At 38.6% G+C, this 19,894-nt stretch overlaps 2 protein-coding genes across 2 annotated transcripts; both read left to right on the top strand.

The window, feature by feature from the left end:
* Positions 1-384: 384 nt before the first annotated feature.
* On the top strand, positions 385-3,466 carry LOC111787939 (protein CLMP1-like). The gene is made up of 2 exons (XM_023668042.1): positions 385-533; positions 668-3,466. The coding sequence occupies exon 2, from the start codon at positions 702-704 to the stop codon at positions 3,033-3,035; it is 2,334 nt and encodes a 777-aa protein (XP_023523810.1). The 5' UTR covers positions 385-533; positions 668-701; the 3' UTR covers positions 3,036-3,466.
* A 7,959-nt stretch (positions 3,467-11,425) lies between these two features.
* On the top strand, positions 11,426-17,365 carry LOC111788413. Its single transcript, XM_023668752.1, has 4 exons — positions 11,426-11,650; positions 11,732-11,941; positions 16,513-16,769; positions 16,933-17,365. Exons 1-4 carry the CDS (start codon positions 11,426-11,428, stop codon positions 17,363-17,365), a joined length of 1,125 nt encoding a protein of 374 aa, XP_023524520.1.
* Positions 17,366-19,894: the final 2,529 nt, after the last annotated feature.

Raw genomic sequence — 19,894 nt, 5'->3', positions numbered from 1 at the left:
TAGGTTCTTTCCTTTCTGCGCACTTCTGGTTCACACGATACTCCTCACGCTCCTAAATCTTCACGACACTTCCACCATAGTGTGAGCTGGGAGCAGCTCTAAAAAGCGAGGCCTACTTCCAAAATCGCTTTCTACAACATCACGAAAAAAGTCAACTATGGTAGTCCACTGATCCCATCATTGGTGAAATCCAATTCCTTGGAGCGAGAAAAAAGCGAGCTTAGAACCTTCTACCCTTACAAAAGTGGGAAAGTGTGGACGAAATGGTTAGTTTGTTTGATCCGACGGCCAACGAGGAAGGAATGGTTAGTTTGTTTGATCCGACGGCCAAGGAGGAAGGACCCACATTAGATGATTAAACCTCACCTGTATCCAAACCCATCCTCTTCTTCAATCTAGGGTTTTCCCTCGCTCCATTTTTCCCAACAATTTTCCCTTTCTTTCTTCCACCTCTCGCTCTCCAAATTCATTTTCGATTCCTTCCTGTGGCGTCTCAAACAATCCAACATTCTCTACTTTCGGAGTTCGCTTCTGTAAGTTTGCTTGTTTCTTTCTTCTTCTCTGCTTCTAATGCCTGAAGTTTTCCGCCTACTTTTTGCGATTTCTCAGCTTTCGTTTTCGTTTCTGTAATTTCTTGTTTGGCATTTGAATCTTCCGCGTGGGGAAGTGGGACAAAGGGCTTTGTTTTCGCTTTTATCTATATGGGGAAATCTGGGACTCGAAAGAAGAAAGGTGCTTCCAATCATGCTTCTTCTGCTGTTAATTCCACTCCGAATGCTAATGGGGGTGTTGATTTGGATTCTTCTATATTTTTGAAAAGAGCACATGAGTTGAAAGAAGAGGGGAACAAAAGGTTTCAGAATAAGGATTATGTTGGTGCTCTTGAACAGTATGAAAGTGCACTTCGTCTTACCCCCAAATCCCACCCTGATCGAGCTGTGTTTCATAGCAATAGAGCGGCCTGTTTGATGCAAATGAAACCAATTGATTATGATACTGTTATTGCTGAATGTACCATGGCCCTCCAGGTCCAGCCTCTATTTGTTCGTGCTCTTCTTCGGAGGGCTCGTGCATTTGAGGCTATCGGGAAGTATGAAATGGCGATGCAGGACGTGCAGGTCTTATTGGTTGCCGATCCCAACCATCGAGATGCTCTTGACATTGCCCAGCGGTTAAGGGCTGCTGTGGGTCCTCGCCAGGAGGCTCAACAGGACCTTCAGAGCCGCCCGTCGCCTGCTGCTCTAGGTGCCTCGGCTGTTGGTGCTCCCATTGCAGGGTTAGGCCCATGTTTGCCTGCCCGACCGGTTCAAAAGAAGGCAGCAGCCTCCGTTGGGGGTGCTACTGGACTGCTAAATAGTAAAATGGATAAGCATCAAGGAGTTCTACCTACTGAAAATGGCCCAACTGAACCCAAATTGCAATTTCCTAAAGTAGTCTTGAAGCCTTCAAGTGGATCTTCAAAGGCTCCCAATGTATGTGAAGATAAACTGAAGGAAGGTTCATTTTCTTCGTTGTTGTCACATGCTCAAAGTCAACATCAAGAACCTAAGGTTCAGTTGAGGCCTTTGAAGCTTGTCTATGACCATGACATTAGGCTTGCTATGATGCCAGTGAATTGTAACTTCAAAGTCCTCAGAGAAATTGTGAGCAAGCGCTTTCCTTCATCAAAATCTTTATTGATCAAGTATAAGGATTCGGATGGTGATCTGGTGACAATAACCTGTACAAGTGAGCTTAGACTTGCGGAGCTTTGTGCCGATAGCCTTTCTCTCAAGGACCCCGAAGAGGATAAACCTGCTTCAATTGGAATGCTTAGATTGCATCTTGTAGAGGTGAGTCCTGAGCAAGAGCCACCGTTGTTGGAAGAAGCAGACGAGAAACTTGTTGGAATTGAAGAGTTAAAGGGAGATGACAGCGGGCACGCTTCACCTCTTGGGGAGTCTGTGGCAGAAGCTACTGATTCTGAAAATGATAAGATAGATAAGGAAGTTGTGAAGGAGATACCAGGAGCTTCCGAAGATCCTGAGTGCAAGGAAGTTGAGATGGATGATTGGTTATTTGAATTTGCGCAACTTTTCCGAACCCATGTTGGTATTGATCCAGATGCTCATATAGACTTGCATGAGCTTGGAATGGAGCTCTGCTCCGAGGCTCTTGAGGAGACGGTAACTAGTGAAGAAGCTCAGAATCTTTTTAACAAGGCAGCATCTAAATTCCAGGAGGTTGCTGCTTTAGCTTTCTTCAACTGGGGTAATGTTCACATGTGTGCTGCAAGGAAACGCATTCCGCTAGATGACTCGTCTGGAAAGGATATTGTGGCAGAGCAGCTTCAAACTGCTTATGAGTGGGTGAAGGAGAAGTACTCCCTAGCAAGAGAGAAATATGAAGAAGCTCTTTTGATCAAGCCTGACTTTTATGAAGGTCTATTGGCCCTTGGTCAGCAGCAGTTTGAAATGGCCAAACTTCATTGGTCTTTTGCACTAGCTAAGAAAATAGATCTCTCATCTTGGGATTTTACAGAAACACTTGAGCTTTTTGACAGTGCAGAGGAGAAAATGAAAGTAGCTACTGAGATGTGGGAAAAATTAGAGGAGCTGAGGGCAAAGGAGATAAAAGATCCAACTGGAAGCAAGAGGGAAGAATTATCGAAGCGACGTAAGAAACAGCCTGGCAGTGCAGACAGTGAAATGCAGGGAATAGGTGGCCAGCTCGAGGTTTCACCGAATGAAGCTGCAGAGCAAGCAGCACTGATGAAGTCACAAATCCATCTATTCTGGGGCAACATGCTCTTTGAGAGGTCGCAAGTGGAATGTAAAATAGGGACTGGAGATTGGAAGAAGAACCTTGATGCTGCTGTAGATCGCTTTCGACTGGCTGGAGCTTCCGAGGCTGACATTTCAGTTGTTTTGAAGAATCATTGTTCTAATGAAGCTGCTGTCGAAGGCGATGATAAGGAAAGCTTAAAAATAAACGGCAATGTGAATCAAGAAAAGGAAGATATCATCAAGGAGGTCGATCACACATCATCTAGGTAGCTGTCAGAAATGACAGTATCGCATTATATGACCCGAAACCGATTGCTAGAATTCATTACAACGAACAAAGAAAAGAAATCACATTGTTTCAACCAGGCATTAGGATGACTGCTTTTGATCGACGTAGTCGAATCCCGGCACAGTTAGCAGCTGTGTAGATTTCATTGGGGCAGGTTATGAATTCTGAGTGGTAAGTCTCTTAATCCCCTCACCAGTAATCAAATAACTTGTGCGCCAGATTGATGATTTATATCTTGAAGAAATGAACTGATTTTGGTTTTGCCTGATTCATAACTTTTTGGTAGTGGTCAGATTTTGTTGTTGGTTGTTTCATGAGTGAGGCTAGGCTTTCATAACAATGTGTAAAAGCTTCCCTTCAGATTCACGATCAAGGCAGTTCTCATAGTTGAGATGATCCGTGGTTCCTGTTATGATAACTTTCTCTCTTCTCCTTCTCCCCATTTAAAATGTAGGCGTTTGTTGCTCGATTAATGATGGCGTCCTTCGCAAGTATGTCGAAGAAAACACTCGGGTGATGGTCGTAAGCCCTCTCGTGAGCTCTGCATCTGCCAAATTTGTTCCTACACATTTTGAAAGTTACTTACGAGGAAAAATTGGAAATTCAATTGGAGTCTTACACTTAAATTCATCCCTCAAGCCCCCTTTCAATTGGAGCTTTGAGGAAGATTTTTGAACAACATCATGAAGAAAGTTGATCTCTCTAACCACTTTAATGAAGACAAAGGAAGGAAGAAAATCTTGGAAAATCCATTAAGGTGAGTAGCCTGCACTAGTTTGTCTCGTTGAAGAAGACAATGACGTGGTTGATTGAACTGAACCGCCCACACCATGCTACAGTTGATCCAACCTCAGTCTTCTTAAAATTAACCCTTCAATGGCTAGTTCTTTCCCCTAAATACCAATAGTGATTGAAAGTCAATTCATTATGGAACATACCCAATAAAATTGGAAGAAAGTGACCTTGGGAAGGATTTGAACCGAGCCCTCGAGTACGCCCGAATAAGTAAATAGTCATTTTGGTCTTTTCTTATGATATACTTGTGGGAATCACTTGAAATTGAAATTGACCTAGAAAGTAAAGATTACTAATCTCATATTTAAGTGAATACCACACTTTAAGGGCCTAAATAAAATCATGATGTTTTAAAATAATCCACTAAATGTCTTTTGCTACTTATAGTTATTTTAAGTCTTTATGATGGGCTCATACAACTAGACCTACAAATGAACCTAAAATGGTGCTCTAGGGCCATAAACCAAGCCATCACACTCAAACTGGTCTACTGATCTATAATATGAATGAAAATACAATCCAATCTACACTAACCTAAACTATTAAATTGGAAAAAAAAAAAAAAAATTATCCTATGCATGTGCTACGGTCACGAGATGTCGAATGATCCAATAGGAACTAACCACCGACGAAAGCGTAGGACGTATACAAGGAGCTAGAAGCTTACATATATATTTGAGGGAGTACGTTGGTTAAGGCTTCTCAAGTAAGTGGCTCTTGTAGCTCAGTTGGTATCAGAGCTATAGAGCTATAGGTTATAGATCTTGTAGACTAGCCTACGACAGGCTTGACATGTTCCACGATCCAATCGTCAACGCCCATCATCTCATTTGCATGTGTTTGTTGTATAACCCCCGATAGGGGGTCACTTACTGGGTATTCTTAAAATACTCAGTCTCGTGCTACTACATTTTTAGATAAAGGCAAGGCATCGATGTGAGACCGACGGAAGTATCGCAAATCCTGGGACCGTGGCACATGAATATGATAGACTTGTTTTCCAATTTAATAGTTTAGGTCAGTGTAGGTTGGGTTGTATTTACATTCATAGTATAGGTTAGTATAGGTTGAATTTCATTTGCGTTATTAGTATAGGTTAGTACAAGTTGAATTGTAATTGCATTAATAAACTATAGGTTAGTATATGATATTTAATTCAACATTGTTTTTTTATTTCTTTCCCTTGTATTTGTTTATTCACAAGGTAATAAAGGAGATATGAATTAATGTTAGAAATTATAAAGTGTCCATGGAAGCAATCCGTGTAAGGTTAGAAGTACAATCATGACCTTAGATTAAATGGAGAAAATTTAGGGTCATTACAACAAACTTTTTTTTATATATATTTTTTTAAAATTTACGAATATAATAACACAAAAATAACCCCAAAAGTAGGTAGGCCTAATATTGGGGTCATGAAATTATAATACAAGAAATCAGGATGAGATCTATCGGTTCATAAAAACATCATGACCTTGGGCACTTGTAACAACCCTAGATTTTTACTAACCTAAAGTCGCTACTATCATCATAGTCTAAGTTCTTATGTGAAATTTAACTCTTACAAACATCATCGTAACTTCATCTTAAAAAATGTAACATCAACTTAAAACACTGTCATGGCCTTACGTGTTCGAGATCATAATTCAAAACAAGATAAAAACAATAATACTAGAGAGTAAAACATGAAATGCAAAATGATCTATACTAACCTAAATCTAAGAATTTAAAATGTTACTAGCTTATGCATGCGCCATGATCTCTGATTTGCAATGTTGTCGTAAGGTGTACATGGGTGTCTAGCCTTTAACTGAAATAGAAGTAGCACACGGCTTGAGTATTTTAAAAAATATTCAGTAAGTGACCCCACTATTGGGGTCGAAAAACTATCATAGGAGTGACAACACATGCAACTCATGCTCTAGGGACCTATCGTTAAAACCTTCGTAGGAGTGGCCTCCAGTCCGGTCTAAATTAGATGTGTAGTACTTTCCTACACACGACCCACACTTGCGAGCGTGGACCCCTAGGCGGTTCACATCCCTTGGACCCCATCATAGTCGAGCTAGCTATCCATAGCGATGTCTAGAGATCAGCAGGCCCTTGAGTGTCGTGCGAAGCATGATCATCATCATCATCCTAATGTACACGTTCGTACTCATCATCCTAAAAGGAGAAGTTTCTAGATGTATATGTACACACAAAATGCATGAGGTCCTTATAGTTTTTCATCTTTAAGACATCTTTATTGCACCATCCTAAGTTTCATTCTTATATTACTATAAGTAATATGTTCATTGGTATTCATATATTCATCATCATTAACGGTAACTAGGGTTGTGTCCTAGCAAAATCATCCTCATAATGTAACATGACATTTACAACATGCATCTCATCTTAATATGGGAAAAAGCGTCATGTTAAGGAAATTCTTCAATCTTTCATCATTATGTTATCATGCATCATCATCATCATACAACAACATCAAAATCATCATATAACTTTATAAGGTATCATCATATAACTCATTCACGTCATCATACGTCATACATCATACATCATCATCAAAGCATCATAAGTATAAAGCATAAATGCCATGTGTAGGGACTACTAGGCACTTGTCGTCCTACATAAAAAAAATTGTCCAACCTATCCTATAGTAAGGTTACTTACTTGGTTGGCCTTAGTCAGCGTTTCTCTATGTTCGAGTACGTCTACTTTATGTTTCTCGAAATTTCTCCAAATATCTCCAATTGTCGTTTCCTATTAGAACAGTATTTCACATTTCTAATGCAATTTAACTTGAATTTGTGAACTAAGATATCTTATTGAACTTGATTACCTTAATTAGGGTCAAAAATCAGCTATGGAAGGGTAAACAATGTAAAGATCGACGTCAAAATCACTAAACCGAGCTGAATAAGCAATTTTTTAGCTAAAGCATTGCGTGAAGCCAAACTGAGCCAAGCCTAGCTGCTGGAGCCGAAGTAGCCAGCGTCAGCATGTGCGACACGTGTCATTGGGGGAGAGGTGATGTGCGTGCGGGTTGTGTTTTGGGTCAGCACGGGTCTCGGGTTTCTTTCTTGGGTATGCGGGTCGTCTACTATTTGCGTGGAAGGGCTATGACTATTGAACTAAGTGTCGGTTGGGCTGTGACTTGTAATTTTGACTGAGTGGTTTAATGCTGAAATTTAGTTACTGGGCTGGAATGTTTTGATGAGCTGGACAGTGTTGTTGGGCTGGAACGAACTTTGGGCTAGAAGGTTTTCTTGGGCTAGGATGTAGCCATTGGGTACTCGGGTTTGAGTCCGACCCGGTGGATCCTACTTCTCCACCCGACTTCTTCGAGATTTCTTGAGGATTCTCTATCTTCTTCAAAACTCACCGATGTCGTTTTCGTTGCTCTTTCTCGTTTATCCCAGTTCATTGTATGTTGTGGTTGCTTTATCTCATGCTCCCACAGTGTTGTACGTCTCATATGTACTCATTGTTGGGTTTTATGTCCTAAAACTCATAGTTGGTAAACAAAAACATATTCTATAAAGTTATTATTGATGTTTATTTAGTAAAGATCGTTATTGAATAAAGTGAATTTTACGAACATTAATCTAAATCCAATAAACTAAAAATACTCTGGCTATAGTATGATTACTTGAACTATATGTAGAGACATAAGAGGGGATCAAGTTCAAGTATATAGTCAAAATTATCTATAGTATAAGGATAAACGCTGAGTACCATATTCTGGGGACACTATGGATGCGGCCCACTTTTGTATATGATATAAACAATGTGATCACTAAATTGTACATGTGGAGACATGTGAGTGGGGGCGTCCTATGCAATGAGTATTGCATAAGATCGGACCATGAAGAAAACCACTCTCACTTTATAAAGTCGTTTACTGTTGAGACTGATTTTCTTTTCATTCGATAACCTAGGTAACTCGGTTTTAATCCTGAGCTAACCATGAACTCCTGTTTATTCGGAATTATCCTTAGATTTGCATGGGTGAGAGTGGCTCTAGTTCGCCGACTCAATAGGCCTCCCATTTCAGGGGTAAGACTGGGTGAATGGCTGGGGACGTGGGGTGCAAGACGGAATTCACTCCTACCCACTTTTAGGGATAGAAGAAAGGTAGTTCCCTTAAGCACTGACTCCAGGTCTTGAACAAGGGGCCCCACCCTCTCATTGGCCTGAGAGGGATTCGGTTTACTGGTTGGACCACAAACCAATTGTTTATTAGAGGATCAGTGAGACATAAGGAACAAGAAGTAACTTTAGGGGTAAAACGGTAAATTGACCCAGCTCTAGTTACGAACAACCTGTGAAGGATCGACTTACTAATCATGGTTATATCAAATGGACAGAAATATATCTATAGTGAGGGGAGTGCAACTACTAGGCTATAGTGGAGTGTCCTAGTAGTTAACGAATGTTGGTTAACAAGGTTAATGAGTTTAACCGGTTAATCTTGGATCGTTGGAGCCCATGATCTATAGGTCCATTAGGTCCCTCTGCTAGCTCATATCGGACTAAACCATAGAACAGTGTGATGAGTGAGTTCGAAGTGTTCGAATTCAAATTAGGGAATATGCGCTACATATATACGATATATTTAACCGCATTTTTGTTTTATTTACGAATTAAACAAAAAGAGAGAATCTGAGATATTTAAATAAGATTTAAATATCTTAATCAATTATGTGTCGGAATTGATTGGGATTGGCATTTGAATTAATATTAAATATTAATTAAATAGTTTAATTAATCATTTAATGTTACTTTAATTTGAAATTAATTATTCAAATTAATTGTTGAATTAAAAGGAAGAAAGTCAAAATGTTGACTTCATTTCGTGGTAAAATCTATGTTAGTGGAATTCTGAGGTGTCAAAATTTGGTTTAACCAAACTTGCATGCTTGCCAAATAAACCCCACAAGTATGAGTGGAATTTTGAGTGTCAAAATTTGGTTAACTCAAATATGCATGCTTGCCACATAATCCCAAACATTTGAGTGGAATTTGAAGTGTCAAAATTTGGTGATCTCAAATTTGCATGAACATGCAAACATGACTCTTTAAATAGAGTGATCATGGTACGTGGAAGGTCTTCTTCTTGGTGAAAAACCTTGAGAAAAACCTCTCACAAACACTCTTTTCACATATACAAAATCCCTCCCAAGTTTAGTCACTCACCGGATTCCACAATCCCGTTCTAAGGCCGGAGGATAGTGGAGAAGACACTAGTGATGGTTCGAAACCGGTTCGTGAGGAAAAAGGAGTTTGATTACAAAAGGTTAATATCTAAACTCATTAAGTTTTAATACGTATGAACATGCTAGTTATTTACTATAATTAATGTTCNCGTGGTAAAATCTATGTTAGTGGAATTCTGAGGTGTCAAAATTTGGTTTAACCAAACTTGCATGCTTGCCAAATAAACCCCACAAGTATGAGTGGAATTTTGAGTGTCAAAATTTGGTTAACTCAAATATGCATGCTTGCCACATAATCCCAAACATTTGAGTGGAATTTGAAGTGTCAAAATTTGGTGATCTCAAATTTGCATGAACATGCAAACATGACTCTTTAAATAGAGTGATCATGGTACGTGGAAGGTCTTCTTCTTGGTGAAAAACCTTGAGAAAAACCTCTCACAAACACTCTTTTCACATATACAAAATCCCTCCCAAGTTTAGTCACTCACCGGATTCCACAATCCCGTTCTAAGGCCGGAGGATAGTGGAGAAGACACTAGTGATGGTTCGAAACCGGTTCGTGAGGAAAAAGGAGTTTGATTACAAAAGGTTAATATCTAAACTCATTAAGTTTTAATACGTATGAACATGCTAGTTATTTACTATAATTAATGTTCTAAAAGTGCCTAAGATTCAAATTACTTCTGCATGTGTTATATTAACACCATGAAACATTCTACATGTCATCGACAACTCAACATCTTTGAATGGATTCAACGCTGAGATCTTATCTTGCACAGAATGGCCAAGAGGATCGACGTGTTGGGCTAAGTATTGCACCATGTTGGAATCACTAAATTCCTCAATCATTCCACCTTTGGTCCAGCAATACAGCTTCAAAATGAGATTGACTGGTTCAATCGCATCCACGAAATGATTCCGCACCCTTACAACATGCATTATAGCAACGACGGTTGGAAACCCCATGAGTTCTTCGATGAAACTCACCAGAATATGCTTGATAAAGGCAAAGAATGGATCAAGAAAACCTCCGAGTCTTGCTCCGCTGTTGCTGTCCTCAACAACTCCAAAACTGGCACTCCGGTTCTCCTCTCTGAACCTATCTACATGTTGTTCACCACCATGGACATCATCTCCCTCATCTCATCGCTCTCCTCCTCGGTTCTGTTTCTTTTGATTTTGACCTTGCCTTTTGAGATCGATTCTTTTCGACATGAATTGCCAATTCAACTGTCCTTGGGATTCAATCTGCTGTTCTTGTCGGTGGCGAGCACGATGATTGCGTTCGCTGTGGCCATCGTGCTCATTTTTAAATCGACCAACATGGTGTGGGCGGAATGCCTTTTGTGTTTGGTGACGCTTCTTCCAATAACCATTTTTGTAGTAATGAAGTTTCCGCTATTGCTGGAGCTGGGGAAAAGTGTTTGAAAGAGTCTACAATTTCTTTGGAATTTGCTTCCCACGGGTTTCCTCACCATGTTTTTTGAGATTCCTTCCCATTTTTTAAGCAAGAAATCTACCTGAATTTCATGGCTGGATTTGGGAGCCAATATAACTGCAAGATACTTAATAAACTACTTTCTTTTCTTACCTTAATTACATGTACTAATTGTGAGGTTTGTTGCACATAAGGTTCAAAAGTGTTAAGGGTTACTAGTAGATACATGATGTGTTGAAAGGTCACTAGTAGATACATGTATGAATAGATACATGTGTTGAAGGGTCACACTTGTACATGTATAGATACATGTATGAATAGATACATGTGTTGAAGGGTCACACTTGTACATGTATAGATACATGTATAAGTACATGTATGAATAGATTTATTAGTTCCTAATTAAATAGGTGCATGTTTTTTTGGATAACGGATGGTAATGGGGAATGTCCCAAATTACCTATATATATGTATGTTGGCATTGGTGGAAAGCATAGAAAATCAAATAAGCATTCCTTCATAGTTTTCAAAGTTCTTTTCTCTCAAAGAATTCTACCAAATTTCTCTATTGTCACCAATAACTGGGATCAGAGCGATCTTGCAGCAGCAAGAATGGAAGCAAAAAGACAAGTTGAGAGCTACGTTCAGCCTGCCATCCCGAGGTTCGATGATCACTATGATCATTGGGAGATGTTGATGGAAAATTTTCTCAAATCAAAGGAGTTTTTTTGATATTGTGGAGACGGGTTATGTAGAGCCAAATGAAGGCGAGGTACTCTCAGCTGTTCAACAGCAACGATTGGTAGCATCGAAGTTGAAGGACCTGAAGGTCAAGAACTATTTATTCCAGTCCATTGATCGGACTATTTTGGAAACAATGCTTCAGAAGAAGACATCCAAGGAAATTTGAGATTCTATGAGGAGGAAGTATCAAGGCTCAACGAGAGTAAAGCGTGCTCAACTTCAGGCGGTTAGAAGAGACTTTGAAATTCTCCAAATGCAAAAGGGAGAAACGGTGAATCATTATATTGGCAAGGTTACGAGTCTTGCAAGTAAAATGAGGATGCATGGTGATTCAATCATGGATGTTGCGGTTATAGAAAAGATTTTGCGATCTCTAACTCCAAAGTTCGATTACATTGTATGTTCTATTGAAGAAGCAAACAATGTCCAAGAGATGCAAATAGATGAACTCTAAAGCTCCCTGCTAGTACATGAGCAGAAGCTCAATCGTACAAGTGCAATAGAGGAGATGACAACCTTAAAGATATCCACACCAAGTGAAACTTCAAGCTCCAGAGGTAGAGGGCAAAGAAGAGGCAGAGGTCATGGGAGAGGCGGTCGAGAAAGAAGTGGAGATGTTGGCAGGTCAGCAGATCTAGTCAGAGACGATTATGACAATAAAGGCAAGAGACATTTTGACAAGTCTAAGGTGGAATGCTATAAATGTGGATGCCTTGGACATTACAAAAATGAACGTTATACTAGGCTTCAAAAGAAGAGAAGAGATCAATCCAACTTTGTGGAGAAAAGAAAAGAAGAAACTGTTAGAATCGCACAACAACGCACACACTCGATCTAGATAAACACAAAGAAATAGGAGAGAGAAAATGCAAGGAGAATTCTGGCTAAAGGATTTGTATTTATGAGTATGTATAAGAGAGAATACAGAGAATAGAAAGTACATTTTTGAAACTCTACCAGACGGGATATATATATGGTTCAGTTTAATGTATATAGCTTTACCAGATTTAACTATCTACTATGTATAGCTATTTACCATATATAGCTTTACCGGATATAACCGTTAACCAAGCTATAAATAAGAGAGCGGGCTCCATAACTTAACAATTCTCCAACTTGGAGACTGATCCAGTCAACCAAGAATTTCATTCTCAAATGATCACTACACTATACCAATTAAGGCTTTGCATAATCTTAATTTTCCAACATCAACATATTTTGTCTAACATGTCTGCTGGATTCTTTGCACCATCTATCTTCTCCAAACACATATCACCTTCTTCCACTAACCTGCGAGTGAAATGGTATCGCCTTCTAATGTGTTTTGTCCTTGAATGATAGACTGGGGTTTTCACCAGTTGTATGGCACTCTGACTATCTGTATAAAGAATCTTCTTTCACTGCTTCATGCCTAATTCTTCTAGATAATCTGTCATCCATATCATCTCCTTTCCAGCTTCAGCTATTGCCACGTGCTCAGCTTCAGTAGATGAAAGAGCGACGCATTTCTGAAGCTTGGACATCTAACTCACTAGGTTCCATCTATAGTGTAGATATATCCAGATGTGCTCTTGCTAGAGTCTACATCACAGCTTCCCAATGTTCTTTCCCTGGATTTGCCATGTACTTGCTAACTCCCACTGCATGTGTTATGTCAGGTCTAGTGCAGACCATAGCATACATCAAACTCCCAACTGCAGAAGCGCACGAAACTGATGCCATGTGCTCACATTCCTCAACTGTCTTGGGAGATTGCCCCTTTGACAATTTAATATGATTTGCTAGGGGGTAGTCTTGGGTTTAGCATCATTCATCTTGAATTTGGACAACATCTTCTCAATGTACTGCTCTTGGGATAGATTTAATGTGCCAGCAGATCTATCTCGAGAAATCCTCATCCCAAGGATCTGCTTCGCTGCACCTAAATCTTTCATCTCAAATACAGAAGATAAGCTTGCCTTCAAGTGGTTTATCTCCCTCATACTTGATCCAGCAATTAGTATATCATCCACATACAGGAGTAGAAACACATAAGAATCAGTGTATTTCTTGAGGTAGCAACACTGATCCTTTTCACTTCTGTAGAAACGACTCTTGCACATGAAGGAGTCAAACTTCTTGTACCATTGTCTCGGTGCTTGTTTCAGTCCATACAAGCTCTTATTGAGCTTACACACCATGTGCTCCTTGCTTGGAGCTGCAAATCCTTCGGGTTGTTGCATATAGATCTCCTCGTCTAGATCTCCATGTAAAAATGCCGTTTTTACATCCATTTGCTCAAGGTGCAAATTCTCCGATGCAACAATACTCAGTAGAATTCGGATAGTAGTTAATTTCACAACTGGAGAAAAGATCTCAGCATAATCAATGCCTTTTCTTTGTGAATATTCTTTAACTAGTAACCGAGCCTTAAACCTCCTTTTGCCATCTGGTTCAGCTTTGATTCTGAATACCCATTTGTTCAACAGAGCTCTCTTTCCTGTAGGTAACACATTCAGCACCCACGTTTTATTCTTTTCAAGTGAGCGCATCTCATCATCCATGGCTTGCTCCCACTTGGTTGAATCTTCCACTTGTAGGGCCTCNCATCAATCAGCAACAGATAATGTAATGAGGGTGAATATCTATCTGGTGCTCTGATAGTTCTGGATGATCTCCTTAACACCTTCTCAGGTGTAACTTGCTCCACGTCTGGTTCTTCAGCAACAAGACCAGGAGTTTCTTAAGCTTCTATTGTAACATCACTGCGTGAATTTTCCTTCCACTCAAGTTCAACTCCCACTTGCTTTGTAGTGTCAGAGTTTATCTTCTTTTTTTCCTTGTACAGGACATTTTCATCAAAGGTCACATCGCAGTGTCTTAGGATTTTCCTATTATTGTCATCGCAGTGTCTTAGGATTTTCACAGCCTTAGCATCAAGCTTATCTCTCTTCTCTGGATCAACATGAACATATGCAGTACAACCAAAAGTTCTCAAGTGAAAGTACTTGAGTTCTTTTCCTGTCCATACTTCTTCAGGCAATTTGAACTTCAAGGGTACTGACGGCCCTCTATTAATCAAATATGCTGCTGTGTTCACAGCATCAGCCCAGAACGTCTTTGGTAGTCCAAAATGAATCCTCATGCTTCTTGCTCGCTCATTCAATGTTCTGTTCATCCTTTCTGCAATACCATTTAGTCTTGCCTTACCGGGAATTGTTCTTATTAATCTAATTCCCTCAGTTGCACAAAATGTTTTAAACTCCGATTTGTTGTACTCTCCTTCATTGTTAGACCTCAGGCATTTGATCTTCAAGTCGGTTTGATTTTCAACTTCAGCTTTCCACTTCTTGAAGATGGCAAACACATCTGACTTGTGTTTCAGACAGTAAACCCATACCTTCCTGCTGAAGTCATCGATGAAGGTGATGTAGTACCTTGATCCACCAAGTGATGAAATTGGAAATGGTCCCCAGACGTCTGCACTTTCTTCGGTTCTCTGGCAGTCTTTGTGAAACTAACTCGTTTTTGTTTGCCCATAACACAGCTCTCACAAAGACCCATATCAATAGATTTTAAGCCTTATAAAGCTCTTTTTGTAGTAAAACATCTTCATTCCTTTGACACTCATATGTCCAAGTTTATTGTGCCATAGACTTGAATTGGAAGCACTCTCAGCAGCAGCAATCATGTTTATACACTCTACAGTAGTGTATAAGGTTTCGGATTTTGTGCCATGTGCAACACCATGGCACCCTTCACAATCTTACACGAACTCTTTCCAAACTCTGCTGCATAGCCTGTGCTATCCAACTAACAAATAGAGATCAGGTTCTTCTTGAGACCAAGAATGTATTTGACATCTTGTAATGTCCACTAATTTCCTGCTGGAGTTTGTATGGAGACATCTCCCTTCCCTTCAATCTCCAAAGTTTTGTTGTCGGCAAGATACACCTTCCCGAAATTTCCTGATTTGAAATTTCGAAACAATTCCTTGCTTGGAGACGAATGGAACGATGCACCTGAATCCAAAATCCAGGATTCACCTGGGCTGTCCACACTAAGAATTGAAATGTCTTCAGTATCTTCTATTGTATATATAGAATCATCATCATCTTCAAATTTATGATTCTGCTTCTTCTTCAGTTTTGTACAATCTGTCCGAAAGTGTCCTTTTCCTCCACAACTTCAACACGTTACGTTGGGTTTGTTTGGAGATTTTCCCTAGTTCTTTGATTTTGATTGCCCATGTTTCTTTGAGCTCTTTGATTTACTTCTTCCCCTTCGATCAACACTGAGAGCATTGCCTGATGAATCTCCAATTTTCCATTTGCGAATACTTTCGCTGAGAACTACATCTCGAATTTCATCAAACTTTAGTTTATCAGATCCTCGGGAACTGCTGATTGCGGCAACAATAGTATCCCATGACTCGGGTAAAGATGACACCAAAATCAACGCTTTAATTTCATCTTCAAAATTAATTTCCACCGAACTCAGTTGACTTACGATCATATTGAATTCATTTATATGATCAACAACAGATCCATCTTCAGACATCTGTAGATTGAACAATCTCCACATCAAATACACCTTGTTCATAGCCCGACGATTTTTCATACATATTTGACAACGCCTTCAACATATCTGACATTGTTTTCTCCTTGATAATGTTGAATGCCACGTTTCTGGATAGCATTAACCGGATCAGCCCTCAGGCTTGTCGATCCTTGAGCTTCCACTATTCCATGGTCATGGTATCCGGCTTCACCCCCAATAGGGGTTCGTGAAGATCTTTTTGATACAGATAATCTTCTATCTACATCTTCTAGAAACCAAAATCGAATCCATCGAACTTCTCAATTCCAATCTTTGAACTTTTCATCTTCACAGATCGTGGTGACTTCCGCCTAGCTCTGATACCAGTTATTAGGATCGCACAACAACGCACACACTCGATCTAGATGAACACAAAGAAATAGGAGAGAGAAAATGCAACGGAAATTCTGGCTAAAGGATTTGTATTGATGAGTATGTATAAGAGAGAATACAGAGAATAGAAAGTATATTTTCAAAGCTCTACCGGACGGGATATATATATGGTTCAGTTTACTGTATATAGCTTTACCAGATTTAACCATCTACTATATATAGCTATTTACCATGTATAGCTTTACCAGATATAGCTTTACCAGATATAACCGTTGACCAAGCTATAAATAAGAGAGCAGACTCCATAACCTAACAAAAACATTGTTAATGTCATTCCATGCTATGAAGGTTGCAGATCAAGGTGTATGGGCCGTAGACTCTAGATGCAGCAACCATATGACAAGTTGTAAGGAATTCTTCTCAACTCTGGATGAAAATTTTCATACTACGATTTGTCTTGGCAACAATTCAACTATCCAAGTGATGGAGAAAGAAACCGTAGATATCAAGACTAGAAATGGCTTTGTAGAGTCAATTTCTAATGTATTCTACATTCCTGATCTGAAGGCCAACTTACTTAGTATCGGTCAGTTACAAGAAAAGGGGTATGTGATCACATTCTAAAATGATGAATGTGAGATTTATGACTCCAAAAGAGGATCGATTGCTAAGATGAAGATGACCACCAACCGTTCCGTTGACGTTAAGTATCGTTGCCAGAAGTTTGATGGTGAAGAAAGAAGATATCAACTGGCTTTGGCATTTTAGGTATGGTCATCTACACTTCAAAGGATTAAAGACGTTGTCTTCAAATAAGATGGTGACTGGGTTGCTAGACATTACTCCTCCAACAGAAATTTGCGAGAGCTGTGTAGTAGCAAAGCATGAAAGAAATTCTTTTCCATCCGAAAAATCAAAAAGAGCTCAAGCAATTTTGGAGTTGATTCATTCAGACATATGTGGTCCAATCTCTCCAGCTTCAAATGGTAACAAGAAATATTTCATGACTCTCATCGATGACTTTAGTAGAAAAACATGGATTTACTTCTTGCATGCCAAATCAGAAGCCTTTGATTGCTTCAAGAAATTTTATGCTACTATGAAGACTGAAACTAGAGGAAGAGTGAAGGCTTTAAGAACTGACAGAGTGGAGAGTTTTGCTCTAACGAGTTTACAAAATTTTGTGAAGAGAAGGGCATAAGGAGGCAATTAACAGCAGCATATACACCACAACAAAATGGTGTGGCCTAAAGGAAAAACAGGACCATTCTCAACATAGTTCGAAGTTTACTAAATAAAGGAGAAGTCCCGAAGGAATTTTGGCCAGAAGCTGTCGTATGGTCCGTTCACATTCTCAACTGGAGCCTTACTTTTTCTGTTAGAGATATGACTCCACAAGAAGCATGGAGCGGAAAAAAGCCTGCAGTAGACCACTTTAGAATCTTTGGGTGCATAGCATATGCACACGTTCCTGATGAAAAAAGGAAGAAACTTGAGGACAAAATTTTGAAGTGTGTGTTCCTGGGAGTAAGCGAGACTTCTAAGGCATAAAAGCTCTATGATCCTTTGACAAGAAGGTGGTGGTAAGTCGTGATGTAATCTTTGACGAAAAGAAGACTTAAACATTTGAAGAAAAAATCATTGTGAATCAGCAGCAGATTCCTATACATCTTGAGGAAGCTGAAGCCCCTATTCAGCCTCACTATGAGCATGGAGAGAGCTCATCACAAGATCAACAAGAAGAACCAGTAGAAGAAGATCATGATCATAATCAAAGAAATCCAAGAACAAGAAAGAGACCAAATTGGATGGCTGATTATGAGATGGACTATGACTCAAGTGATAGTGCTTATTTTGCATTCTTTATGGATAGTGATCCAATTGTCTATGAAGAAGCGGTAAAGGAGAAGAAATGGAAGGAAGCCATGGACAATAAAATCAAATCCATAGAGAAGAATAAGACTTGGGAGCTCACTGGTCTTTCTTAGAGGGCAGAAAACAATCAGAGTAAAATGGGTTTTCAAAACCAAGTTGAATGAAAACGATGAGGTGGATAAGTACAAGGCGCATCTAGTTGCAAAAAGATACAAGCAGTAGTATGAAGTTGATTATAAGGAGGTATTTGCACCAGTGGCACGTCAAGATACTATAAGGCTTATAATTTCAATTGCAGCACAAAAATCATGGTCTATTTATCAACTTGATGTGAAATTGGCCTTCTTATATGGAGAGCTTCAAGAAGAGGTATATGTGGAGCAACCAGAAGGTTTTGTTCATGGAGAGTAGCGGTGTACATTCAACCCGGCAACCCGACAACCCGGACCAACCCAACCCGAACTATAAGGGTTGGATTGGGTTGGATTAGCGTTTCGGATAGGGTTGGGTTCATTTTTCTGGACCCGAATTAAATCGGTTCGGTTTCGGGTTCATGGGCAAAACTTTCGGGTTGACCCGAGCCAAATAAAATATATAAAATGTATTAAGAAATTTTTTGTAGTAATGGGTTTGCCAAACTGGTACTGAGTTTAGTTTAAGAACACTCACGCCCGAGTTTGATGTCTTAATTATGATTTATAACTAGGTTTAAGTTATTTTCTGTTGCAAATTTTTTTTAATAGTTTCTGTTATTATTCTGTTTATATTATTTTATTATTTTTAAAAATATGTTGTTTATCATATAATACAAAGGTTTAATTATGATTTATAACTACGTTTATATAATAGAAAGGTTTATTAATTATGATTTATAACTACGTTTAAGTTATTTTTTATTTGTTGCAACATTATTATATCACAATTTATATATACTTTTATTTTTTTTTAATAATTTAGGATCTAAGGTAAATTTTTTTTAATAGTTTCTGTTTTTTATTATTCTGTTTATATTATTTTATTATTTTTAAAAATATGTGGTTTATTATATAATACAAAGGTTTAATTATGATTGATAACTACGTTTATATAATAAAAAGGTTTATTAATTAGGATTTATAACTACGTTTAAGTTATTTTCTATTTGTTACAACATTATTATATCACAATTTATATATATTTTTTATTTTTTTTTAATAATGTAGGATCTAAGGCAAATATATAAATAAACATATTTCAATTAAAATATTTTTATATATTTTTTATTTTTGTTATATACAATCTCCTTCACTAATGTTTTTTATTGTTTATTTAATTTGATCATCTATCTTTGTATGTATTTTGTTACTTTTTAACCGATTCTAAAAAAATGTTGTATTTAGTTGGCTTTAGTTTTATGATAATGTTAAAGTTAATATATTAGAATTTGTTCTTTTTTATTGTTTTTTTTTTTCAATAATTATAGATTGATTTGGGTTTGTTTGTCAACTTTTAATATATTAAGATGGTATCTGAATAATTATAAATGGTAGATAAATAAAACTTTTTAAAAAAATTTGAGGACCCAACTCGGACCCAACCTGAACCCAACCCGAAAATAGAGGGTTGGGTTGTGAAAAGTTTCGGGTTGGGTTGGATCACCAATCCAACTAACCCGAACTTTTGGGTTGGGTCAAAAAAATCCCCCAACCCGGACCATGTACACCCCTAATGGAGAGCTTCATGAAACTGGTTAAAAACTCCACCCTAACCGAATGCAAATTGAATGCACTAGTAAATCATATGGATCTATGAACGACTTACCATATTTGATTCGTGGTCAAGCTAGAGTTTGAGAATTTAGTAACTTCCATTGGAA

This window comes from Cucurbita pepo, chromosome LG02, assembly GCF_002806865.2.
Source record: "Cucurbita pepo subsp. pepo cultivar mu-cu-16 chromosome LG02, ASM280686v2, whole genome shotgun sequence".
Taxonomy (NCBI): domain Eukaryota; kingdom Viridiplantae; phylum Streptophyta; class Magnoliopsida; order Cucurbitales; family Cucurbitaceae; genus Cucurbita; species Cucurbita pepo.
This window is presented reverse-complemented; position numbering and strand designations above follow the sequence as displayed.

Excerpts from the sequence above, each read along its gene's own strand:
- LOC111787939 (XM_023668042.1), top strand. The coding sequence starts at position 702 with ATGGGGAAATCTGGGACTCGAAAGAAGAAAGGTGCTTCCAATCATGCT.
- LOC111788413 (XM_023668752.1), top strand. The coding sequence starts at position 11,426 with ATGAGGAGGAAGTATCAAGGCTCAACGAGAGTAAAGCGTGCTCAACTT. Across the intron at positions 11,651-11,731 it reads CTCCAAAGTTCGATTACATT|AAGCTCAATCGTACAAGTGC; the intron begins GTATGTTCTATT and ends GTACATGAGCAG. Across the intron at positions 16,770-16,932 it reads GGTCAGTTACAAGAAAAGGG|GTATGGTCATCTACACTTCA; the intron begins GTATGTGATCAC and ends TTGGCATTTTAG.